The sequence below is a fragment of the Tursiops truncatus genome, chromosome 8 (assembly GCF_011762595.2).
Source record: "Tursiops truncatus isolate mTurTru1 chromosome 8, mTurTru1.mat.Y, whole genome shotgun sequence".
NCBI lineage: Eukaryota > Metazoa > Chordata > Mammalia > Artiodactyla > Delphinidae > Tursiops > Tursiops truncatus.
In genome coordinates this window covers 84,727,163-84,750,303 of record NC_047041.1, presented here as the reverse complement: position 1 = coordinate 84,750,303, position 23,141 = coordinate 84,727,163, and the positions used below count along the sequence as shown (strand labels likewise).

General features: G+C 39.2%; 1 protein-coding gene and 1 long non-coding RNA gene across 2 annotated transcripts; one reads left to right on the top strand and one right to left on the bottom strand.

The window, feature by feature from the left end:
• The first annotated feature begins 138 nt into the window (after positions 1–138).
• Positions 139–19,183, top strand: APIP (APAF1 interacting protein). Its single transcript, XM_004330386.4, has 7 exons — positions 139–296; positions 7,195–7,295; positions 11,784–11,832; positions 13,019–13,136; positions 14,576–14,711; positions 17,857–18,024; positions 18,643–19,183. Exons 1-7 carry the CDS (start codon positions 240–242, stop codon positions 18,740–18,742), a joined length of 729 nt encoding a protein of 242 aa, XP_004330434.1. The 5' UTR covers positions 139–239; the 3' UTR covers positions 18,743–19,183.
• LOC141279380 (uncharacterized) lies at positions 9,584–23,082 on the bottom strand. The gene is made up of 3 exons (XR_012333516.1): positions 22,904–23,082; positions 19,939–20,933; positions 9,584–10,987 (listed from the first exon to the last, which is right to left on the bottom strand). It is a non-coding gene; the product is annotated as an uncharacterized lncRNA (long non-coding RNA).
• Between the last annotated feature and the right edge of the window lie 59 nt (positions 23,083–23,141).

The window sequence follows — 23,141 nt, the reverse complement described above, 5'->3', positions numbered from 1 at the left end:
CAAGCTCTTCTAGCCCCGCCTCCAACAGCTTGGCCCCGCCTCCCGGTCAGGCGGCTCCGCGGTTGGGTCTCCAGGCAGCGAGGCCCTCCCAGACCCGCCTTTCGCCTTGTCCGCCCCGCCCCCAGGGTGCCCTCAGGACCGCCTGATTGCAGTTCGGCCCTTGCCGCGTCAACCCAGGCGGAGCGCCAGAAGCAAAGCTGTGAGAAGGTTGGAGGGCGCGGGTACCCCTCGTCCGGGCCATGTCTAGCTGTCACGCTCCGGAGGGAGACTGTTGCTCACTGCAGTGTCGCGCGCAGGTAGGGGCGGGGCACTGTATTCCCAGGAGGCGAGGCGCTGGCGCTGCGCGACGGCGGAAGCGGGGTGCAGGTCGGGTGGGGCTTCAGGCCGGTTCGGACGCGACCCACGCGCGCCGCCGCTTCCGTTCCTCGTGCAGACCTGAGGCCCCGGGCCCCAAGGCGGGCCTCCTTCCAGCGATGGGATTCTTGGATGGCGGGGGTTGGGCACCAAACGTTGAAAAGGGAAAAATAACGGAGGAGAGCGTCGGGCGTCTTTCGTGTGTGTTTCAAAACAACTTAACATGAAGACAGACCAAGCTGGGAAACGTGAAGCTCTGGAGTGGAAATGAAGCTAAGACTGTGGTCTCGAGCTTCTTTTCTGCGCGCTGGCGACCAGCCCGACGTTTGCCGCCCAGTAGATACTCGGAAACGTACTCCGAGCCAGATCTGTGGACTGTAGCCGGCACTTTTCATCTGCACAGTTGCTCTTTGCCTGTCTCGGTTTAGATTGATTATGGGATGATCGTGAAAAGGGTTTTTCCTTAAGCAGAAGTCAAAGGAAAATCCACCCTCAGGCTGCTCATAACTTTTCATTCACTTCTGCGCACTAAGAATTTTATGGAACACCCAAGTGCTCAGGGTGGTGATTAAGACCATGGCCTGGGGTTTGGAGGAGAGCTAGACGAATAAACAATTAAAATGTGAGAAGCCTTGCTTAAGATACAGGGAAAGTCCTTATTCCTCCTGTTATTCTCTTTCGGGGCTGAACGCCCCAATTAAAAAGTAGTAACATGACATATTTTATTGGGAAATACTTGTCAACCACTATCTTGTGCAAATAAGTGGCTTAACACAGATTAGCAAAGTCCCTTGTTTCCTTTTTCCCACTTATTACAGCTTATTTATTTTTTCCTCTTTTCACTGCCAACTAAAATTGTCGTACACTGTCTGCCTCTGCAAGGTTTAGGTCACTATCTACTGGAGTGGTTGACCTTCAACACACCCTGAAAGGAGTTCAGAGAGGAGTTAGGAATGAGATGTTCGAGGAAGAACAGGACTTCAGATTTTTTTTTTTTTTTTTTTTTGCGGTACGCGGGCCTCTCACTGTGCTTGATTCCATGTAACTCCCCTTCACTAAAATCACGTCTCTACTGACCTCCCCCCCACCCCACCGCTTTGGAGCAGTTCCTATGAGCTGAGAGGCTCCCTCCCGGGTTATTTTGCCCCCAATTAAACTTAACTGTCACATTGTGCATTTTTTTTCAGTCGACATCGTTTTTTTTTAAACTACCCCCTAGAGTATAAACTCCTTTAGCGCAGAGACTTTGTCTTGTTCATGGCTGAATTCCCAGGAAGTGCTTGGTACATAGACACTCAAGAAATACTTATGACTGGCATCACTACCCACTTAGCTACTCAGCCAACTGAAACTTAGAATTCCTCTAAGCCTTCCTTTTTTTCAGTCTTCTCACCCAAAGCCCACCCTTTCTTTTTAACTTCTTAATTATCTTCCAGATCCATCTCCACCATCACCACCTTACCATTTCATTTTGAATTATTTCCACATCCTTCTTCTGGTCTGGTCTTTTGCTTCCTTGGTTGTCATGCTTCAGCCTCTTCTCTTTATTGCCACTGTAGATACGTTTCAAAAACAAAGTATGATCCTATCATCTTCTACTTAAAACTACTCAGCAGTTATCAGCCATCTATAGCATAGATGGTTGGTCCTTAGATGAAAGGTCCTTACAGTCTTTTTCCCTCCCCCCTCCATCCCATAGAACCTAATTCCGGTTCCAACTACTCAGAGTTCCCTCTGACTGAAATGCCCTTTCTCCTCTTCACCTACCTGCATACTTGGCCATCCTTCATTAAAACTTAGCTCAGCATCCCTTCCTCTATGAAGCTTTTCCCAACTCCTGCCCCCTCCCACCAGTAGCTTCTGTTCCCATAATGCCCTGGACCATCTTGTTTTATATATTGCTTTGTCGTTTCACAGCTGTTAACTTCTTTACTAGAGTTTGAACCCTCAAGGGTAAGGATTTTCTCTTACTCGTATTTATTTATTCAGGACCTTCAGTAAAGGTTTGTTGAATGAATGAATGAGAGGCTATATAATAGATACCAAAAAAAGGTACACAGTGCAAATGCCATGGCACAGAGTTTGAGGAAGTATCACTTCCTGCGGAGAAGATGAGAGAAGGAATCATAGGGGAAGTGGGTAGGAAGCCTGGTGTAAAGGCTGACAAGCAAGAGTTTGACAGCTAGAGGTGGGATAATTGGAGATCCAGCATGAGCAATAACAGTGCAAAGAGGAAAAGATGTATTCTTGGCTGGCAAGAAAATGTGTCTTAGTCATCTATTGCTGCACAGCTAGTATCCCAAAACTTAGGCTTAATGCACAATCATTGTCTCACACAGTTTCTGATGATTGGGAATCCAGGAGAGTTTAGCTCAGGGTTCTGGCTCAGGGTTTCTCATGAGTTGGCAGTCAAGCTGTCAGCTGGAGCTTCAGGTATCTCAAAGCTTGACTGCAGCTGGGATCTGCTTCCAAGCTCACAAAGTTATTGGCAGGCCTCTGTTCCTCACATTTTATTGGCTGGAGGCCTCAGTTCTTCACTCTATGGCCTTCTGCGTAGGCTGAGTACCCTTACAACATGGCAGCTGGATTCCCCCAGAGCAGGTGATCCAAGAGAGAGCAACCAAGACAGAAGCTGTAGGCTTTAGTAACCTGCCATCAGAAGTGACATACTGTCACATCTTAGTCTGTCTTCACACAGACCAGCCTGGTACAATGTGGGATGGAACTCTACATGAGGATGTGAATACCAGGAAGCAGGGAGAGCCATCCTGGAGGTTGATTACCACAACTAGGTTGACTAGAACTGAGAGATGTATGTAAAAAAGTGAAAGAAAATATGTGAAAAGTTAAATTGGAGCAAGAAAGCAGATGGACTTAAATAAGAGACCCAGGGGGTGATATTTGAACATTAAATGGTTTGAGGAAGGGAGTTCAGTGATCAAAGTAGTGTTATTATTTTTGTACTAATAATAGAGTGAAGGGTAAGCCGGAGAAGAAGAAAAAGGAGAAATTGTAGGCAAGGAGACCAAATAGGAAAAGATAACTTTAATCCTCCCCAAATATGTGTCCGTGAGAGCTTTTACTCAATTCTTACAAAATAAGAAAAATAAGGACGATGGTAAAGTGAATTTCACAAAATTAATTGCATTCATTTAAAGGACTATGTTTCATTACAACATTATCCTTCTACTTTTTTTATGTTAAAAATACACTTTCCTTTTTGAAAAATGTGATAATGGATGGTTAAATATAACCAATGTCATTAACTGGTAACCTTATGTCAGTCCCTAAAATTTTAAAAGCAGCAACAAAAACTACCGGTCTTGAAATTTAGAAGTCTAAGAATCACTGATCCAGATTATTAAAATAAGGACACTGATAGCCAGAAAGGGTCACAGACTCGCTGTAGTGGGGGTCAAAGCTAAAGCCAGCCTCCTTGTCTTCTGATTTCTAGTCAGTGCTTAACTGGTAAGAAGAGTTTTTGTTTTTTGTGGTACGCGGGCCTCTCCCTGTTGTGGCCTCTCCCGTTGCAGAGCACAGGCTCCGGACGTGCAGGCTCAGCGGCCATGGCTCACAGGCCTAGCCATTCCAAGGCATGTGGGATCTTCCCGGACCGGGGCACGAACCCGTGTCCCCTGCCTCGGCAGGCCGACTCTCAACCACTGCGCCACCAGGGAGGCCCCGTAAGAAGAGTTTTTAAGTGTAGTGAAGGTAGGAGGGAGAAATAGGGCTTTGAGTGGAGGTGAAGTTGCAGAGAAAACCAGTATGCAACGAGGAGAATGAATCAGAAGTGCAGAAGGAAACAAAGACCAGAGACAGAGAAAATGCTGACACTTTGACTGTGCCTGTATACAGTCCATTCTTAGGCCAGTGCGAGGAAAAATTCTGCAAGACTGAAATGATCAGAAAAGACCACTAGGTGTCTTGGGGCTATCTTTACGCTATTTTACAGGTCTGTGAATTGTAGAATGCTGACAGTAATGCAGATGATTATTTTTCATAGAAAGGCAAGTTGTCTTATAGAGATTCAACTTATTGCTTCAGCGGATATTGTCCAGTTTTTCTATATCATTTATTTGTAAATCCAGGATTCCTGATTATTTTTATGTGTGTGTGTTTTGAATTCTCTTTGGACACCGTTGTATCATCTTTTTGGTTCCCTCATTTAATTGATGGGCTAAATACATTTGACACGTGTTCATTTTATGTTTGTTAAGAGTCCCTTGGGAAAACCTCTACCTGAGGAATAATGCCTCTATTATGCTTAAATTGAAAGAAAAGGTGGGGGAAGGGATTAGAGCCATTGTTGGCTGTGAGCAGGTATCTCTCAGTGACAGTCGAGGCTGATTTCCTTAAAATAACTAGATTGAAAAATTGGGGAAATGAAGTATTGATTCAAAAACTGTTTAGGCTTTAGTGTTTTGAAAGTGTATACAAAATACTGTTAAATGTTTCTTCCTCACTGTATGGAACCTCTACTGTAAGAAGTTGATTGTAATCCATCTTTAGATATGTCTTTCAAAATTCTTATTCCAACAGACCTAACAATAACAGGCAAGTAATATTGACATTCAGGGAAGAGCTAAATACTAACTAAACCTTTTCTTTCTTGTGAATTCTTATTAAAATACATATTTTAATTTTTACTTTTCTTATTATTCTGGATAACTTAAATGACTGCATTTTTACTAAATATCTCTGTTGGTTCCTGCTGCTAAGTGATTATTTTTCTTGAAATTGTAATTTTGTGGGTTTGAGCGATTGAATGAAACTTTATTAACAACAGCTGCCTTACCATTGTTATTCCTGTAGCATGAAGCAGGCCAATTGTTCTAATACCTCAGTACTGGAAAGACAAAAGGGAAAGGGGAGGCCCTTAATAACAGACTGTTTTCTATAATGTTTGCAACGTGCCCTGCAAGTTGATGGTTAAGGATTGGAAAACTGCAGGAGTCTTCTCATTAGCTGTAATTTAATATGTAATTAAAATATCACTTATATCCCTAAAAAAGGAAATAGCAAATTATACAGGGCATGGGTAATTTTGGCTAGATTTCATAAGGAAAGATGTAAGAAAGACCAATATAACTTTAATTTTAATTCAGGAATTTTTAACTCGTTAAAATGGGAAGAAAACGAATATTGACTGTGTCACACATTGTGCTTCATGCTTTGTATCCATTATATCTCATTTTAATCCTCATAATGTTCTTATTTAATGGATGAGTAAACTGAGGCCCAAGGTCACGTAAGCAATAAAAGGTATAATATAGATTTGCCTTTGTGTCCATTAACTCCTAAGCCTGTGTTCAATCAGAACTTTTAAAAAATGTCAACATTCCCATGTTTTTAATTTTATATATTTAAGTCTACTCCATCAAATGATCATTCGTAGTATTTATCTAAAATAAAATGTGTATGTAAAATATTAACAGTGAATTTGGGAAAATATCATAATTTCAGAAATCCAATTAAATAGCTGAAAATTTAGTCTGTTCAATAATAATCCCTCTTTGGACTCAAAGATGTTTTTTTCCCCTTTACCCAGTGCCAAGATTTATATATGCAGGTTTGCTAGCTGTGCTTCTCTGCACAGTGTGACTACTTCTTGTTCACTTTCACCTGGAGGGTATAGCCCCTTGGGGTCCCATGTGTATGTAGGGATTTTCTATTAGATGCCCTATTCTGAGCACACCCAAGGCTTTATCTTGTGTTTCTAGTGACAGGCATAGCTATCAAAATTGAAGAGGTCACCAGAGATTTGCAAATACCTTCAGGGAAATTAGGGCTTTGGATCTCACTTCCCTCCCAGGTAGACTCACTCTTGTTTCTTTTATGGCTGTGAAACCTTATTTTCTTGCCAGCTCAGCAGTATATTTTGAAATATTTTTTGAATGACTTATTCAGCAGTTTTACTTGTTTTCAAGGTAAGGTTGTATATTATACTGCCAAAATGGAATTCATTGTATTTCTTTATTATAGTTTTTGTTTTCATTAATTTTAGCTTTAAAACAGAGGGGGAAACGCCTTGTTTTGTTTTCTAAAGAGGTAATCATTAGACATTTAAAAGTAAGGCTCTTATTTCAACTAGATTTATCGTACTGATCATTTCACCATTTATACAAATATGGAATCATTATATCGTACACCTGAAACTAATATAATGTTCTATGTCAATTATACCTCAGTATAAATAAATAAATAAGGCTCAGTGTTTATCCCAACATATATCTTCATAGGATTGGGCCTAGAAAGTATTAATTATGATTGTTTCTGAGTGCTTTTTATATTATTTCTTGACTTTATAATTCCATAATACATATATATTGCTTTTGTAATAAGAGAAAACAATACAATTGCTATGAAAAAAAGGACATTTTTAGAATAAAAATAAAATTGAACCAACACAGATAATAAACAAATAACTATCATAGTATATCATGTATATCATGCCTTAATTGAATAAGATGTTATGTGTAAAGAAATTTTCTGGACAGACTGAAGCATGTCCCTTTCAGCACTAGATCCTATTTTATTTCAGCCATTTCAGTAGATACTTTGTAATATAATCTGGGCATTTCTCCACCTTGTTCTTGCAACCTGTTCCATAATATTAGACTGTATGGCCCTGAATAATTCCTGGTTGCAAAATAATATAGTAGATCCACATTCCAAACATTAAAAACAAAATATATTTTGTAATAATTTTCTCCCTCCCCGTACCTCTCTATGGTAGATTTTCTTAAACTTCCTTAAATTGGTTTCTTAATAGAGATATCATCTAGAATAGTCATTTGATAAAATAATGTCTATTTTAGAAATCATTATCTTCTTTTTAAGGACAAGGAACATCCAAAATACCTGATCCCAGAGCTCTGCAAACAGTTTTACCATTTGGGCTGGGTCACTGGGACTGGAGGAGGAATCAGCTTGAAGCACGGGTAAGTTTCTGGCTGATTTCATTTCTGAGAATTCTCCATATAAGTAGACCACAGAGAGCCTAACATGTATTACGTACAAAGAACAACCAATGATCAGTTTTATGATACTGAAGGTATTTAGTTTCTAAATAGAGAAATAGGTATTTGCATAACTGAATGGAATAATTGTGCAGATGTTGCAGATATAATAAATATCTAAGGATTTAAGAACCATAATTTCTAATCAGAATAATTTGGTCCCCAGTCCATGGAGTACCAAAGTTAAATAACATGTTGCTGGGTATGTTCATATGTCTGGAACTACCAAGGGTCCCCTCGGGATAGACAGGATTTGTTTCAAAGGTTCAGATACATATTTTAAAGTCACTTAAATATAGATTACTAACCACCTAAAATGCTAAAAATTACATTTTTTTGAGTCCAAAAAAAGGCAATATGCCTTTCTAAATGCATGTATCATTATTAATGGACATAGCACCTGCAGGTCCATGTTGTTCACAGGACAAAACAAGAGGTACTGGCCTTGAAACAGAAGGAATGAATAGTAGTTAATTGTTCTTTAGACTTACTCACTGTCTTTCCTTTAAGAGGGTGAAGAAATAAGTAACCTACTAACAATGAAAATAGAGGTTGTGGAATCTCACTCTCTTAAGTGTTTCTGGAACAGGATTAATGTATTTGCTCCTGAAATATTTTAGGAATAATATTGTATGGAGGCTGAATGTTAAAACTGAGTAACTTGATTTATTTCTTTATCCTAATTCACTTTCTTTAACAAAATTGGATTACTACAATATTTATGTAATGTTGAATTGTTTAGAAAAGAACGGAATGTAAAATGTAATCAGAACATTTTGAACAAAGGGGATTTTATGGCATACCACAAGATGATGCCATTGAAATTTCATCTGCTTCAAATTACCAAGGAATTCATGAAATATTAATTAAACTGTGGGAAATGACAGGGGAGCCCTTAGTAAACAAATGTCACAGTTCATGTGTAGGGAGGCTCTCAGTCTGGAAACGTTCTGTTCCACATGGTATCAATACATGGGACATCCGTCATGTGCGTCCTCTCTTACCATCAACCCAGTGCTAATGTGTCAATCAGCATTTTGCAGGTTTTCAAGTTATTTTGCCAAAACTTTCAAGTTGATCTGTTCACAGCAAAGTCCTATAATAACAACACTTGTTGTTTCATTTATTCATTTAGGAGTTGAGTCCTAGTAATTTGGTTTCTCACCTGTATTACTTATAATAAATTATATTCTAAACATTGCCTTTAGTTAACTGCTTTTTTTTTTGCATTTGCAGAAATAGTTTGTATATGTACAAAAGAGAGCTTTCTACCAAACTGAGTTAAAATAACTTTTCCAACTGGCTCAAAAAAAACAGCTAAGTTAAAAATAGAATGCAGGTAAGGGACCATTGCAGATCTCAAGAGGGAATATTTTTGATCATAAAGAAATAAAAGACTATATTCTTTGTAAAACTAAAATTCTTTGTAGAACCATGCACTAAAATTATGTGTGGTCACCCTAAAACACTCACTGGCAGCTCTTAAAATTAATTGGTTTTATGGCACTACAGTCAATTTATAGGGAAGTTGCATTGTGTTTGTAAAATGCTTTTTCCTCAGCTTCTTAATTGGTGAGGAGCCTCCTGGAGGTCACAGGTGAAAACAGCCACAGTTTTATGGCACTGTATTTGGAATCTTACTAAATTTTTGCTTTACAGAGTAGAGTGGGTAATTTGTAGTAACATGTTGAATTTTCTCCCTAATATTTAAATGACTTCATAGACCCATATCAATAATTTTATCAGCAGTATTATTCTCATGTTAGTGAAAGTTTGGTTTTCTTTATCTGATGCTTAGAGCGAATAAATTTGGAATGAAGCACAAACCCAATAGATTGTGTTTCCAGAATAATTCTAGCAATAAGCCCTTTGGGGAATATGAAATTATTTACTGATTCCAAGGTTTGGCTACTATCAGTTCAGCTTGTGCTATTGGTGTATGGTGCCAAAAATGTATATAATAAAAGATAGCTTGGGCTTCCCTGGTGGTGCAGTGGTTGGGAGTCCGCCTGCCGATGCGGGGGACACGGGTCCGTGCCGCGGAGTGGCTGGGCCCGTGCGCCATGGCCGCTGAACCTGCGCGTCCGGGGCCTGTGCTCCGGAGCGGGAGGGGCCACAGCAGTGAGAGGCCCACGTACCGCAAAAAAAAAAAAAAAGATAGCTTAAGACACATATAACAGTTAAATCAGAAGGAAGAAATGGAGGACCAAGAAAATATAATCAAGGCAATTCCAGGATACTAAGCAGCCATTGTACTTAGGCTGGTTTCCTGTCTTTCACAGCATTATTTTTTTATGTGTCAGAGACACTAATCCTGTTGTATGCTATTAGAATTAAAATTAATAAACCTATATTGTAGACAAGATAATTGAATCATAGGAAGGTTTAAAGGATTTTTTTTAAGTAAATAAAAATTGAACATGTATTATAAACTCTTGTGTTTTGTTCACCTGCTTACCACATTGTGAAAGAGCAGGGAGTATGGAGAAAATAAATTCTAAAGCTTAATACCTTGAAACTCAAAATGCTTTTGTTTGTGGCTTACAGTACCAAGTAAATACTTCACTTTTAGTCTTTGGCATGTTTCCCTCCTAAAATAAAGGCTCTGTCATCTTTGTATTAATATTTTTATCCATGTATCTCCTTCTTTGTAGGTATACTTTTTTCTAAAACCTATTTAGCTAATCTTTTAATTACTCAAAGTTGATCAAAGTCTAAACTGATTTCCATTTTATAAAGGCAGTAATAAAAATAGGTTTAGCATACCAGGGAATTTCCTAGCGGTCCAATGGTTAGGACTCCACGATTTCACTGCTGAGGGCACAGGTTCAATCCCTGGTCGGGGAGCTAAGATCCCACAAGCCATGTGGCATGGCCAAAAAAAAAAAAGAAAAGACATTTAGCATCCCAAATTATTTGAACAAACTGAATAAAAACCCTGGATTTTCCCACTTCGTAGGTGGAGTTTATTTACCAGCAGACTGTTTCGAACTTTATTTGAGTCTGTTCCCAGGACTGCATAAATATCTCCGCACACAAGAAGACCTACAAGTCCACTTACCAGCGGAGGTGACTGGACTAGGTACCACACATGATTCTAGAGTCTCTTTCATGTTACATGAGGACAAAAGATTTGGATCCCTGGTATTTATAAGGGGCCGTTTTAACAGTAATGATCCCTATGCATTCCCACTGGTTCCAGAGGAGTGCCACTTTATGGTTTTCTTATGCAACAAAGTTCTAAAGCAATAGGCACTTTGTGAAAATGAATGCTTGAACAAAGCTTACTCTGCTTTGGATTTCACTCCCATTATCAGGCATTTATTTTCTAGACCTTAATTTACCAGTAGATCCTTAAAGGTGCTTTCTTAAATTTTTTTAAGTTCCTAGTCTATAGGTTTATTAGTAACCCCAACTTCGATAGCTCAATTCAATATAGGCAGTCATCCTCATTTTCACTGGGAAACAGTTAATATTTATTCAGTGTCCCTATGTCCATGCCTCGGTGGCAGATGCTGGAGCGCGCAGGTGCTGGTATTTCCTTCATTTGCATTATGTGGCAGTTCTTTAACGCCCTCTGGCAGCAACTGAAACTGATACATGAGCCAAAGGACCTTTGTTGAGGGTGGAGAGAATTTAGAGAAGATTTTAGATTAATTTCCAGAGCAAGTTTGAAAGCACTTTGTGGTAAGTGGTATTGTTATAGCATCTCCCTTAGCACAATGTGCTGTGTAACACAGAGATCTCCAGATGTAGCCATGCCTTTTATATTTCTAACTTTCTGCAATTGTTCTGGCTTTGTTACCAAATATTTTCACAAAATAGAAGTGTTTTTCAATTAGGAAGCATATACTGTTCCACCCAAAAAGTAGCCCAGTGTTAATGCTGTAATTTAACAAACCATCCAGCAGAGGTCTCTGAGCATCATGTTTTATAATAAGAGCATTTCAAACAATAAAATTAACCCTGATTTCTTGCAAGCAGAGATCTACTCCAAGTGAGCATATTTCCCCTGATTGGACTTTAGAATAACTGTGTTCCATGTATAGTAAGATAAACTCTGCTTATTCATGCTTAAAGATGCTAAAGACTTATGTTTTCAGATTTGTATTTCCCCTAACCAGATAAAAGCCTGGTTACCATTGATTTTGCACCATAAAAGGAAATAAAGAAATATATATGAAAATGTAACAAAAGCAACTATCAACATTTTACTGTGTCACCAGCATTATAAAATTAATTTGGTATTCTTTCTATACAGCCTACACCATTAATTAAATAAAGCAGCTATTTGTATGACTTGATTTATAAAGATCATTAATGATTGGACTGCAAGGGTATACTTTTCTTTTTGCAAAAGCAGAACGTTAGAGTTAAATAAATACCAATTTCTGTATTTTGTGTTACCAGCAATGAAATCTACATTGCTCCTTCAGGAGTGCAAAAGGAACGCATTCAGGTATGGTAAAGGGATACTTCTTAAACCCAAATGTCTGTTCTTCTCTACTTGATTACTGTTTTGTGAAATGGAATTAATATTAAAAGAAATCTTAGTTTTGAAGGGAGGTTATATTGTGATGATTTAAATACTAATCAACAAACATTTGTTAAGTAACTATTAAAATTTTTTAAGGTGTTAAGTATCCTGCTTGCAATCAGGTGTTTTGAATTCTCATTCAGCCTCTAGAGGGCAAAAGCGAATAGTGCAATCTTAAGTCATAATAAAAAATGATTCTAACTTTGCAGCATTATAACACCATCTTTATCAGGCTAATAGGGTAATCAGATTGGTGGTCTCAAATGGACCAAACTGATTCATATTTAATAATGGCAAAGCTCTTTCAATTTAAAGTTATAAAACTTTGTATCAACATTTTGAGAAGACCCATTCTGTATTAATGCTAGAATAAACCCAGAATAGAGTTAAAACAAGCACATAATACTTAATTCTGTCTAAGGCATAGTGCTTCATTAATAAAACATTTATATTGTAGTTTGTAATAAACTCTGGTAAACGAAAGTTACAAGTCAGAGATATGCATGTATTACTAGGAAAAACCTGTGGATCTACATAATTCCTTAGAACTTTAAAAATAAAGTACGTCATCGAGATTAACATTTCTCAGTAGCAGTTAAGTTTCTCAAGGGATAAGAAAATTTTACTCTGTATTTTTCCTCTTATATTATGAAATGTGAAAAAAATTATAACACCCATTCTAAAATGATTATATATAGTCTCTCTGAAATATAGTTGTGAAATTACATGGCAAAGCTGAGAAACTAAGTTGATGAAATGACATCAACATCATTACATGCATATTAAATTTTCCATATCACTTTTTTCTTCAAATTCTAAAGGTCGATTTTTTTAACTTTCTTGAGATGATTTTTATTAGTAGAAAACATTTTTTTATTTTTCAAAATGGCTAAAAAATTTTGAGAGAGAAACTATAATTATATAAATATTTAAAATATGAGTTAAATATGTATATATATTAGCACTGTTTATATATACTATATATAAATGGGATTGTGTATATGTGTGTATATATATATATATATACACACACACACACACAAGAAAGGGGACATTTCTAATTGATATTGTATAAGCCTTCTTTTTTTCTTTTTCCCCCTCTAAATAGCCTGAAGACATGTTTGTTTGTGACATCAATGAAAAGGACATAAGTGGACCTCCACCATATAAGAATCTTAAAAAAAGCCAGTGTACTCCTCTTTTCATGAATGCTTACATAATGAGAGGTAGGCAGAAAATGTATTCAACGTAAAGAATATTTTCAGAGTAGGCTCCTGTAAATAATGGCAATTGTTGTTGTAGTTCACAGTTCTTGAATACCTGCTATGTGCAAGGACTTTAAATATGTTAACTCATTCAGTCCTCACATCAGCCTCTGTGGGAGGTCCATTATTACCTCATTTTATATATGAGAGGACAGAGGCTCTGGGAAGATTTTCCCAAAATAAACAGCCAGTGAGTATTGGGGCCAGAATTCCAACCTAGATCAATATGATTCCACTAGATTGTCAAGTTAGCCAACTAAATATTATATTTACAATCCAATTCCTACTCTTAGTTCAGAGTTATATCTCTGGGAACTTGTAGTAGAAGTTAATCAAAATACAAATGAGGGAAAATCATGACCTTTTCTTCACTTCAGTAGGAGTGATTGAAAAATTTACTTTATGATAAAAATAGGACTCTTACTTTAATTCCCAGAAATTGTGGTAGAAAACCAACCTGGAAAGGTTGAACCTAGAGGACAATGTAAAAATAGGAAAGTATAACTGAAGTACTGGCTCAGCCTTAGCAATGAAGTCATTAGGACCATGCTTTAGTATAGCCCCTGAATAAAATCAATATAGAGTTAGTAATCATGCCATGTGCTGTTCCCAGACATTATCAGCTACTACTGAAAGGATGAAACTTCAGCAACAGATTCTAACAGCATGAAGAATCTTTCCTAGCAAAAAGCTAAATAAACTTCCCATTGCAAAAGTAGCCATTACTGAGTTTTATAGCATACAAATTCTTTTTTAGGTAAATCCCTTGCATCTATGTCTTAAAATTCCTACCATCCCCTTATGTTACTAAGATATGGCCTACACTATGAAGCATATCTTGATGATTAAGGGACAGACTAAACTGGGTTCAAATCCAAGTTCTTCAACTACTGTCTAGTTGGACAACGTAGTTAAATAACCATGGACAAATTATTTAACATCTCTGAGCCTCATGTCCTTGACCATTAAATGGGGGAGATGGTTGTTGTGATGATACGAAGAGATAACATCTATAAAGGGGATTTGCCCAGTGCCTGGCACATAGGAATCCCTAATTGAGTGGTGGTAGTATTATGATTATGATCTCCACAGTCATTATAGTTGTATTTCAGACCATGTAAAGGATATTTCTTGAGCATGTGTAAAGTATCGTGCGTTGTCCTGATGCTGGATAAAGCTTAATTTTTTTTCCTTGTGCTTTCTGACTTCTCTATCAGTAGTTCTCTTTCCTCTCTTCCTTTCTCCCCTCCTACCCGCTGCCAACTTATTATTCCATGCCAAGAAAAACGAGTCCACAGCCATATACAAATAAGTGTGTGTGTTTATGTGTATATATTTTTTTCTTTAAAAGGTGCAATTTAGTTTTCACTGAGCATATAACTGTATTCTTCCCCCTCCAGGAGCAGGTGCTGTGATTCATACCCACTCTAAAGCTGCTGTCATGGCCACCCTTCTTTTCCCAGGAAGGGAGTTTAAAATTACACATCAAGAGATGATCAAAGGAATAAAGAAATGTATCTCAGGAGGGTATTACAGGTATTTTCCCCTATTTTTTGCTTAAATTATTTGAACAGGGCTTCCCTGGTGGCGCAGTGGTTGAGAGTCCACCTGCTGATGCAGGGGACACGGGTTCGTGCCCCAGTCCGGAAAGATCCCACATGCCGCAGAGCGGCTGGGCCCGTGAGCCATGGCTGCTGAGCCTGCGCGTCCGGAGCCTGTGCTGCACAACGGGAGAGGCCACAACAGTGAGAGGCCCGTGTACCAAAAAAAAAAAAAAAAAAAAAAAAAAATTTGAACAGTATTTCTCCTTCTTGTAATAAACAGGATACTGATCTTTTTATGTATTTAATGAGATGTTGTAGATCTGTGTTAGATAGTACCCCCCTTAATATTATACTTCCAGATCTATTCTCAGTGACACAAATCAGATGCCTCCCCTCCTTTTCCCCATCCCCAACCCAGCCTTGGTAAATTATTGCCAACATGAATAATTAAATGTTTGTCAGAGTAAAATGCAAAAATCCTGGCTGAGATATCTACAGAGCTGGAAAGAGTGTGTTCCTTTATTGAAAAACCCCAAGAGCAAGCTCTCCTCACCTTCACTTTGTCTTCAGGAAGTTTCAGCTCTGACTAAATCTTATGCTTCATTTTGATCTCATGTAGTATTTCTGGAATATTTTCATTTTTAAAAAAGTTTTATAATTATTTTAATTAAGTAGATCTCTATACATTTATAATTTTTCAGTGTGGAAACTGGCATAGATAGTATAGAATAGAGGCCTTCTGGATAAAATCAGCTAAACCCACCAGCCCACAAAAATGTAGCAATTATTCGTCAATCTAGAGTAGTGACATGAAGAAACACGTTCCCAGGGCTCAGGGACAGGCTCGGCATTTTGTTTGAATGTACAGGCATTCTTGTTCCTGAGCCTTCACCCTTCCCAATTTCCTAAAGGGGCTGAATCCACTTTGCCTTGTTTAGAGGAAAAGGGTGCCAGTTTTTCTGAAGTGTTCTTACATCAATATCTTACTGTTACTGCACATAATAGACTGTATGTGTTTAAACTAGTGTGCTGAGAAGTTAATTGGACTTGATTTTAGTTAATATTTATTGTGTGCCTAAAGCATTCCTCAGCACTGGGAAACACCTATTTACAAAAGTTAAATATTTAAATTATGAAAGTGTACATACTAAAAAAAGCATAGCCGCATATTGCCTTTTCCATATCTGGGTCTTGAAGGAGAGGCAATTATGTGTGCTATCAGTTTCATCGGCATTTGATTGCTTTGGTGAAGAAATAAAAATAGGTCAGAAGGGGCTTCCCTGGTGGCGCAGTGGTTGAGAGTCTGCCTGCCGATGCAGGGGACACAGGTTTGTGTCCCGGTTTGGGAAGATCCCGCATGCCGCGGAGCGGCTGGGCCCCTGAGCCATGGCTGCTGAGCCTGCGCGTCCGGAGCCTGTGCTCCGCAACAGGAGAGGCCACAACAGTGAGAGGCCTAAGTACCGCAAAAAAAAAAAAAAAAAAAAAGTCAGAAGAACGTGTGAGACGGTGGAGAGGAGCGGAGCACAATAGAGAGCCTTTGGAATTTTGTGGAAAAACAAATGCCATGAATGAAAAGATGTCATTTGTTATGCATCACAATGTATACACTTTATATATTATTTTGAATGTCTCAGAATTTAAAGAGTACAAAGTTTTTTGACATGCTTTTGCAATTCTGTTTGAACCTGGCTGGGAAATCAGTAACAGGGTCATTATCACAGCTCAGGGGCAGTGATACTTCATCAGTATTTGGGGAGAATCCTAAGTGTCCAGTCAAAAGAAGGGGCAATAAAAGGTGGATGAGTAAGAAAGAATGGAGTTTTTACATTTTCTATTCTACTTTTTAAATTTTTAAGTCCATCTTAAAAAAAATTATAATAACTTTCAAATGCCTAATTCTTATCGGGGGAGGTTACCATGTTAACTATAATTGTTGTACCTTTTGGATGCAACATGCCTATGGTAGAATGAAAAGAATACTGTTTGATGGTCAAAGGACTACCCTGGCTCTGTTCCTCAGGTCTTATTTTGCTGTGAATTATTTTGCACCTGGAGATATTTCTGACTGTTCGGTATATGGTAGAGGAAAATATAAGTTTGTGGTTCTCCTGGCCAATACTAGGAAAGATTTGGGACTAGCAATTTATTCCTTCCACATTTAAGGATATTTTATAATTACCTCTATTTTACTTAAGTGAAGTAATGGGCAACCTCGTACTGTTCCTGATAATGGTTGGCCAGGTTCTTTATCACATGACAGCTACTCAGTCTGTACCTTCCCTAAAGTAGTAACTTCTGATAATATATGGATAGAACTTATTTTGGTTAAGTTTAGCCATCACAGAGGTAGTTGAAAAGCAGATGTAACATTAACAAGGCAAGAGAAATTCATGTTAAAAGGAAAACATGTCTGAGTTTTGATTGGCTGTAAATGACCTCACAAATAGACATAGTTTTACCAGTAACAAGCTATTTGCTTAAATATTACTGCAGAAACAAAAATGAAAAATGCATATTCTGATTTCATCACATGTACTTACTAAAAATAAGGTAAAGAAGTTCTAATGTCACAGATTTGAGAACGTTCTGAAAATATTGTCATACCTTTAATAGTTAGCTCCAAAAGGTTTTTGCTATCCCAGGGCCATAAACCACACCTGCATTTATTTATTTGTCTATCCAAGACACTTTTGGGTCCTGCAGAGATAGAACAGAATGATTTTGTATCGTTGGGAAATTCCTGCCTTAATACGTAGTTCAATTGTTAATCCTTCCTATGCTTCTAATTCTGAAATTTATCATTTCTCATCTCCTGTTAAAACTACTGTGATTCTCTATCCTTCAGGGAAATACTTGTATGATCTTGATAATTTCTTTGTTAGGTTTTGGTATCCTGTACAAATTTCTGCCACTTATACTTAGGATTGTAACAACGCCTGCCAAATTCCCAAGGTGTCTCTTGATACAGTTGTTTATACAAGATACACAGAATAACATGCAACATCTTGTTCCTAATTTGGAGTGGCTTTTCAGATATAAAGAGAACGTCTAACTTGTTATTTGAGAGAAATATAAATTTTATATATGAATGCCTTTGTTTTAAAAAGGAAAGCAAATGGCTTGTTTTGTCTTAATAGATATGATGATATGTTAGTAGTACCCATTATTGAGAATGCACCTGAGGAGAAAGACCTCGAAGAGCGAATGGCCCGAGCAATGAATGATTACCCAGACTCCTGTGCAGTACTAGTCAGACGGCATGGAGTCTATGTCTGGGGAGAGACATGGGAGAAGGCTAAAAGCATGTAAGTGTAAACCGAAACCAAAGAACGTCCGGGGCAAGTCACCACACTCTAAAAGAGAATGAAATGTGTTTTATGATTGAAAACGGAGTATGATTTTTTTGTGTGTTACTGGTCAAATTGGTTTAAATTTAAATAGTTTATCATTAATTATTTCTAGATATTTTATTTGTATTATATATTCTTTTGTTAAGAAATATTTTTCAGATGAGCTGTTATTTGGCAAGGCACTATGCTCTTTGATACCAAGAAGGAGATACAGATCTTGTTCTCTGAGTTGAGGGCTAGAATAAAGCTAACCCAAGTTGCATTAAGATTTGCTGTATTTATTTCAAAAAATGGCACATAATAAAAAATTTAAATTTACATAAGTAGTATATTTTAAACTCCCTTTTATTTCCTGAGAAGTGTATAGTATGGTGGCATGATTCAGTATGATTCCGTGTTTTAATAATGTTGGAGACAGACTAAGAGAAACTTTGCCTAGAATTGAGGAAAGAAAAAAAAAAATCTGCTAGGAACAGGGTTAACTTGATGCAGAGGAAAAATGTGATTGTTAGGATTGGAGAACTCTCTTTTCACTGAACACTTTTAGTTCTTTTTGCTTTTATTTTTTAACAGGTGTGAGTGTTATGACTATTTATTTGATGTTGCCGTATCAATGAAGAAGGTAGGACTGGATCCTACACAGCTTCCCGTTGGAGAAAATGGAATTGTATAAGCCAAGTGGAAGTTTATTATACGTAGAGACAAAGCTCATCTTAATTATTACTTAAATGACTCAGGTATTTTTTTTAATGAATTGAAAATTTCCATGAAGCTATTGATTTGTCACTAAATGCTGCAGATCTTCTGACAACTGGATGATATTTGCTTATATTCTTGTTTTTTTTGTTTGTTTTTTTTTTTTTTTTTTTTTGCGGTACGTGGGCCTCTTACTGTTGTGGCCTCTCCCGTTGTGGAGCACAGGCTCCGGACGCGCAGGCTCAGCGGCCATGGCTCACGGGCCCAGCTGCTCTGCGGCATGTGGGATCTTCCCGGACCGGGGCATGAACCCGTGTCCCCTGCATCGGCAGGCAGACTCCCAACCGCTGCGCCACCAGGGAAGCCCTATTCTTGTATTTTAAATGGCAATACAATGGAATAAAAATTTTATAGTGAATGTTTTTTGTGTTTATTTCTAAACCCCTTAACAGCAAAATATTTTCCTTTAATTTTTTTTATATATACTCCCAGAGAATTCCTATTACTCTTTAAAGTTGTTAGGATAATAGAATTCATTGGAAAATGTCTACTTAATTACAGAATGAGCATTTTCTTATTTTAATATTGATATCATAAATTTATATGAAAAGTCAAGGACATATATATCCCTCAAGGTTGATGTCAAAACAATTTTATAGATTTCCCCTATATGCTGTAGTGCTTGCCTGTATTGTAACCCAGGGCACTCATCTTATATTGGGATCTGTTGTAAAATTCAAATCAAGTGATATTAACTCAAACTCTCCTAGCCAAATAAACTGTGACCAACCCAGAGATGTAATCAGAAAGTGTTTTTTTTTTAATGTAGCCAAAAGCAACACCATCTTGATCTTAAGGTTTTATTTGGTTAATGCTTTTATTTAATTGGGAGAGAAACTAATACACCATCTTCTAAATTATAACCTCATACACCCCCCTCTCGGTTTATCGTCTTGAACCATTTGAGTTCATTTACCCCAGTTCTTTCACTCCAGCAAGTCTTTAACCTCATCCAGACTTCCAGTCCCTTGATCTTACCATTTGTCATTGTCCATGACTCCTTTCATATCCTTGCTTCCTTCCTTATGAAGCATAGATGATGGCCCAGCATTTTCACCACTTTATTGGAAACATCCTAACCCCCTTGTATCTTACCCCCCCCATCATACTCACCTGGCAAAACCCACAGTCCTTGTGAGCCAGTTACTTGGCACCTGTACCAAAGCAGCCAGGCCTGATGGGAAAAAGTACACAACTATGTTGACTGATCTCACTTCAGATTTATGACCACACCTCTCAGGTGGGCACTCCATGCTGTCAAACAAACCTACTACACTTCCCTAGTTAGTTCGTTTTCCCTACCTGGTGACCATTTCTCCTCACAGCTATTTATCTGACATCAAATACCCAATCTTCCTCCCCCCATCACTTCTCAGATGGTAACCTCCTCATACTTTCAGAGATAAGTAGATTCATTCCCAAGAACTAACAAATCTTCCCATTTCACGTTTCCATCAACCTTCCTGCCTTCAGCTTTCTTTGCCTCTTTCCTTCTGCCGAATTCTAAGTTCGTTCTTCCACTTATGCCTTGGATCCAATGTCCGCTGACCTTCTCAAGGGCTTTGCTTTCTGCAAAGATCCCCACATTTATCCCATTTCTTTCTTGCATTGTTAATTTTTTACCCTCTTCCACTGGTATAAAAACATGCTGTAATACTTTTCACGTTAAAATACACACAGATACCTTGCCTTCAACCACCCTTCAGCTAACTCCAGCGCCTTTAGAGCAACGCTTTTTGAAATAGTGATCTGCTTTTCTGTCAACTTCTGTTCTCTCCCTTGCTCCTTGACCCACTCCGATCCAGCGGCATCATGGCCACTGAAACTGCTTTACCAAGAATAAGAAATCCCCCGCATCCTTATCCTTTTGAATGCTTCCTTTGCTTTCTTTGCTCTGAGTGAATCCTGTCTCTCCCCTGGGGATACAGTTTCCCCTGAAGCTGTCAGTGGTGGTTGTTTTCACTTCCTCTCTTACCCCTGGCAGTCAGGTGAGTGAATTCCTTGGACTCTAAATGTCTTTCCCCTCCTCCTTGTTCCATTGTACTCAGCAAACCGTCAGTCACAGATGATTCCAGCTCTCTTGCAACTCCAAACCCATACCTGTGCACCTTAATATGGATGAAGGGAAACGCAACCACGTCAAGGTCAAGTGGGCCTTTAATGCTGCTGGTGAATTTTACTTTGTTACCCCGGTTTCTTCATTCCCCTCCTCCCCTCGACAACTGTGTCTCTCTTCAAACCTCAGACACCTCCCTGCATACTCCCTCTTGGCTGATGACCTTGACTGCTATGTTACTGAAAAAAATAGAAACCACCAAGAAAGAACTTGCTTCCTCTTCTGCCTGCAGATACTCTCGTGAAGAACTGGCCATGACTCCCACTGAGGCCAGCCTCTCCCCTTAAGCAGTAGATCTCCCAAGTCCAAAAACAATTCCCAGTTTCCTGGCGTCTTCCCCACCTTAACTCCATCCTTCCAGTCGCCCAGGCAGATAATCTTAGCATCCTGCTTGGCGGTTTCTTTCACAGGCTACATCCAGCTAATCAGCAAATCCCATCAGCTTTAACATTGAGACTAGTCTCTAAGCCAGTGGTCCCCAACAGTTTTGGCACCAGGACCGGTTTTGTGGAAGACAATTTTTCCACGGACGGGGGCGGCAGGAGGTCGGGGTGTGGGAGATGGTTCAGGCCGCTGTAATGTGAGCGATGGGGCGCGGCAGATGACGCTTCCATCGCTTGTCCACCGCTCACCGCCTGCTGCGTGGCCCAGTTGCTAACAGGCTGCGGACTGGAACCTGGGTTGGGGACCCCTGCTCTAAACTTCTCATTGCATTCACTTACCACCTGGCCCAAGGCCCACCATTTCTCACCTAAATTATAGCAATTGCCTCTAAACTAATTTCCCTGCTTCAGCCTTTGCTCCCCACTCTCATCCCTGGTCCCAACAGTGTCTGCTCAACACAGTAGCCTGCATGGCACTCCTCTGCTCAAAACCCGGGCTTCCTGTCTCACAATGAAGGCTCCGATCCCCTCTCGCCTCATTCAGTCACCCTCCTCCTCACCTACTCTGCCGCAGCCACTCTGGCATCCTCCTGAGTCTTTACAGCTTCCCAGGCACTTTCACACGTGTTCTTCCCTCTTTAAACCTCTTCCTCCAGACACCTGCCTCTCTCATTCCCTCTGCTCATTCAGGACTTCACAGATCACTTCTGTGCTGTCTTCCCTGATTATTTTATTTTATTTTTTTATTTTTTATTTTTTTAAATGCTCCGTAACTTCGGAGTCTTTGCCCTTGCTGGGCCCTCTCCCTGGGATGCTCTTCCCATGTGTGGCTCCACGGTTATCTTCTAAAGGTCTTCCTTGTGTGAATTAGATCCTCCTCTGACTGCCAGCGACACAATGAGGAGGGCTTGCCCTCCCAGCACTCTAGGCAAGATTCCATTTGCTAAGTTTGAATCTTTCAAGTAGGGCCCCAGTAAGGGTCCTTCCCCACTCCACACACGCCGCCCGCTCCCCCCAACCCCGGTGTCCTTCAAGTCAATTGAAGGAGACCGAGTGCCGTTCAGAAGCAAAGGGAAGCTTCCTTCCTTGATGTAACGACAGACAGGTGCCAGCTCCCAGTCCAGAGCCTGACTGTGCTTATTTGACATTGCAGCCCCACTCTCCGTACCCAGAGCGCTCGCCTCTGCTTGCGCTTCCTGTAAAGGGCTCAGAATGAACTAGCATACTATAATTTAATTATCTTTTTCCCCCCTCACTAGAATGTGAAACCCATGAGGACAGGGATTTTCCTCTGTTTTGTTCACAGGTGTATCTCTACTCTAGTCCCTTGAGCAGTTATCTAGTCCCTTGAGCAGTATCTAGTACGGAGTTGGTACTCAATAAATACCTGTTCAGTGAAAGGCAAAATGAATGGCAAGTTCTCTGTATTTTATGCGCCTTTACGGTAGCTTTTTGCCAAAATGAGTGGCCCGTTCTCTGTATTTTATGCACCTTTAGGTAGCCTCACTGGTGATGACTCCCTCCTTGAAACTTTTCTCTAGGCTTCCGTGACCCTGAACTCATGCGATTTTCTACTTACCTCATTGGTCACTTCTGTGGTTCTTGAATACTTTTCGTCTCTCAGATGACTAATTGTTGGAGGGCCTCGGGACTCTCTGCCCTTAACGGTATTCTCCACCTACACATTTTTCCCAGGAAATCTCATTCAGCACCATAGCTTTAAACACTATCTATGTGCTGATGACTCACAGTGTTTTATCTCTAGCCCAGATGTCTCCCTTACATTCCAGACGTATCTCTCCACCTCCTAGCCTCAC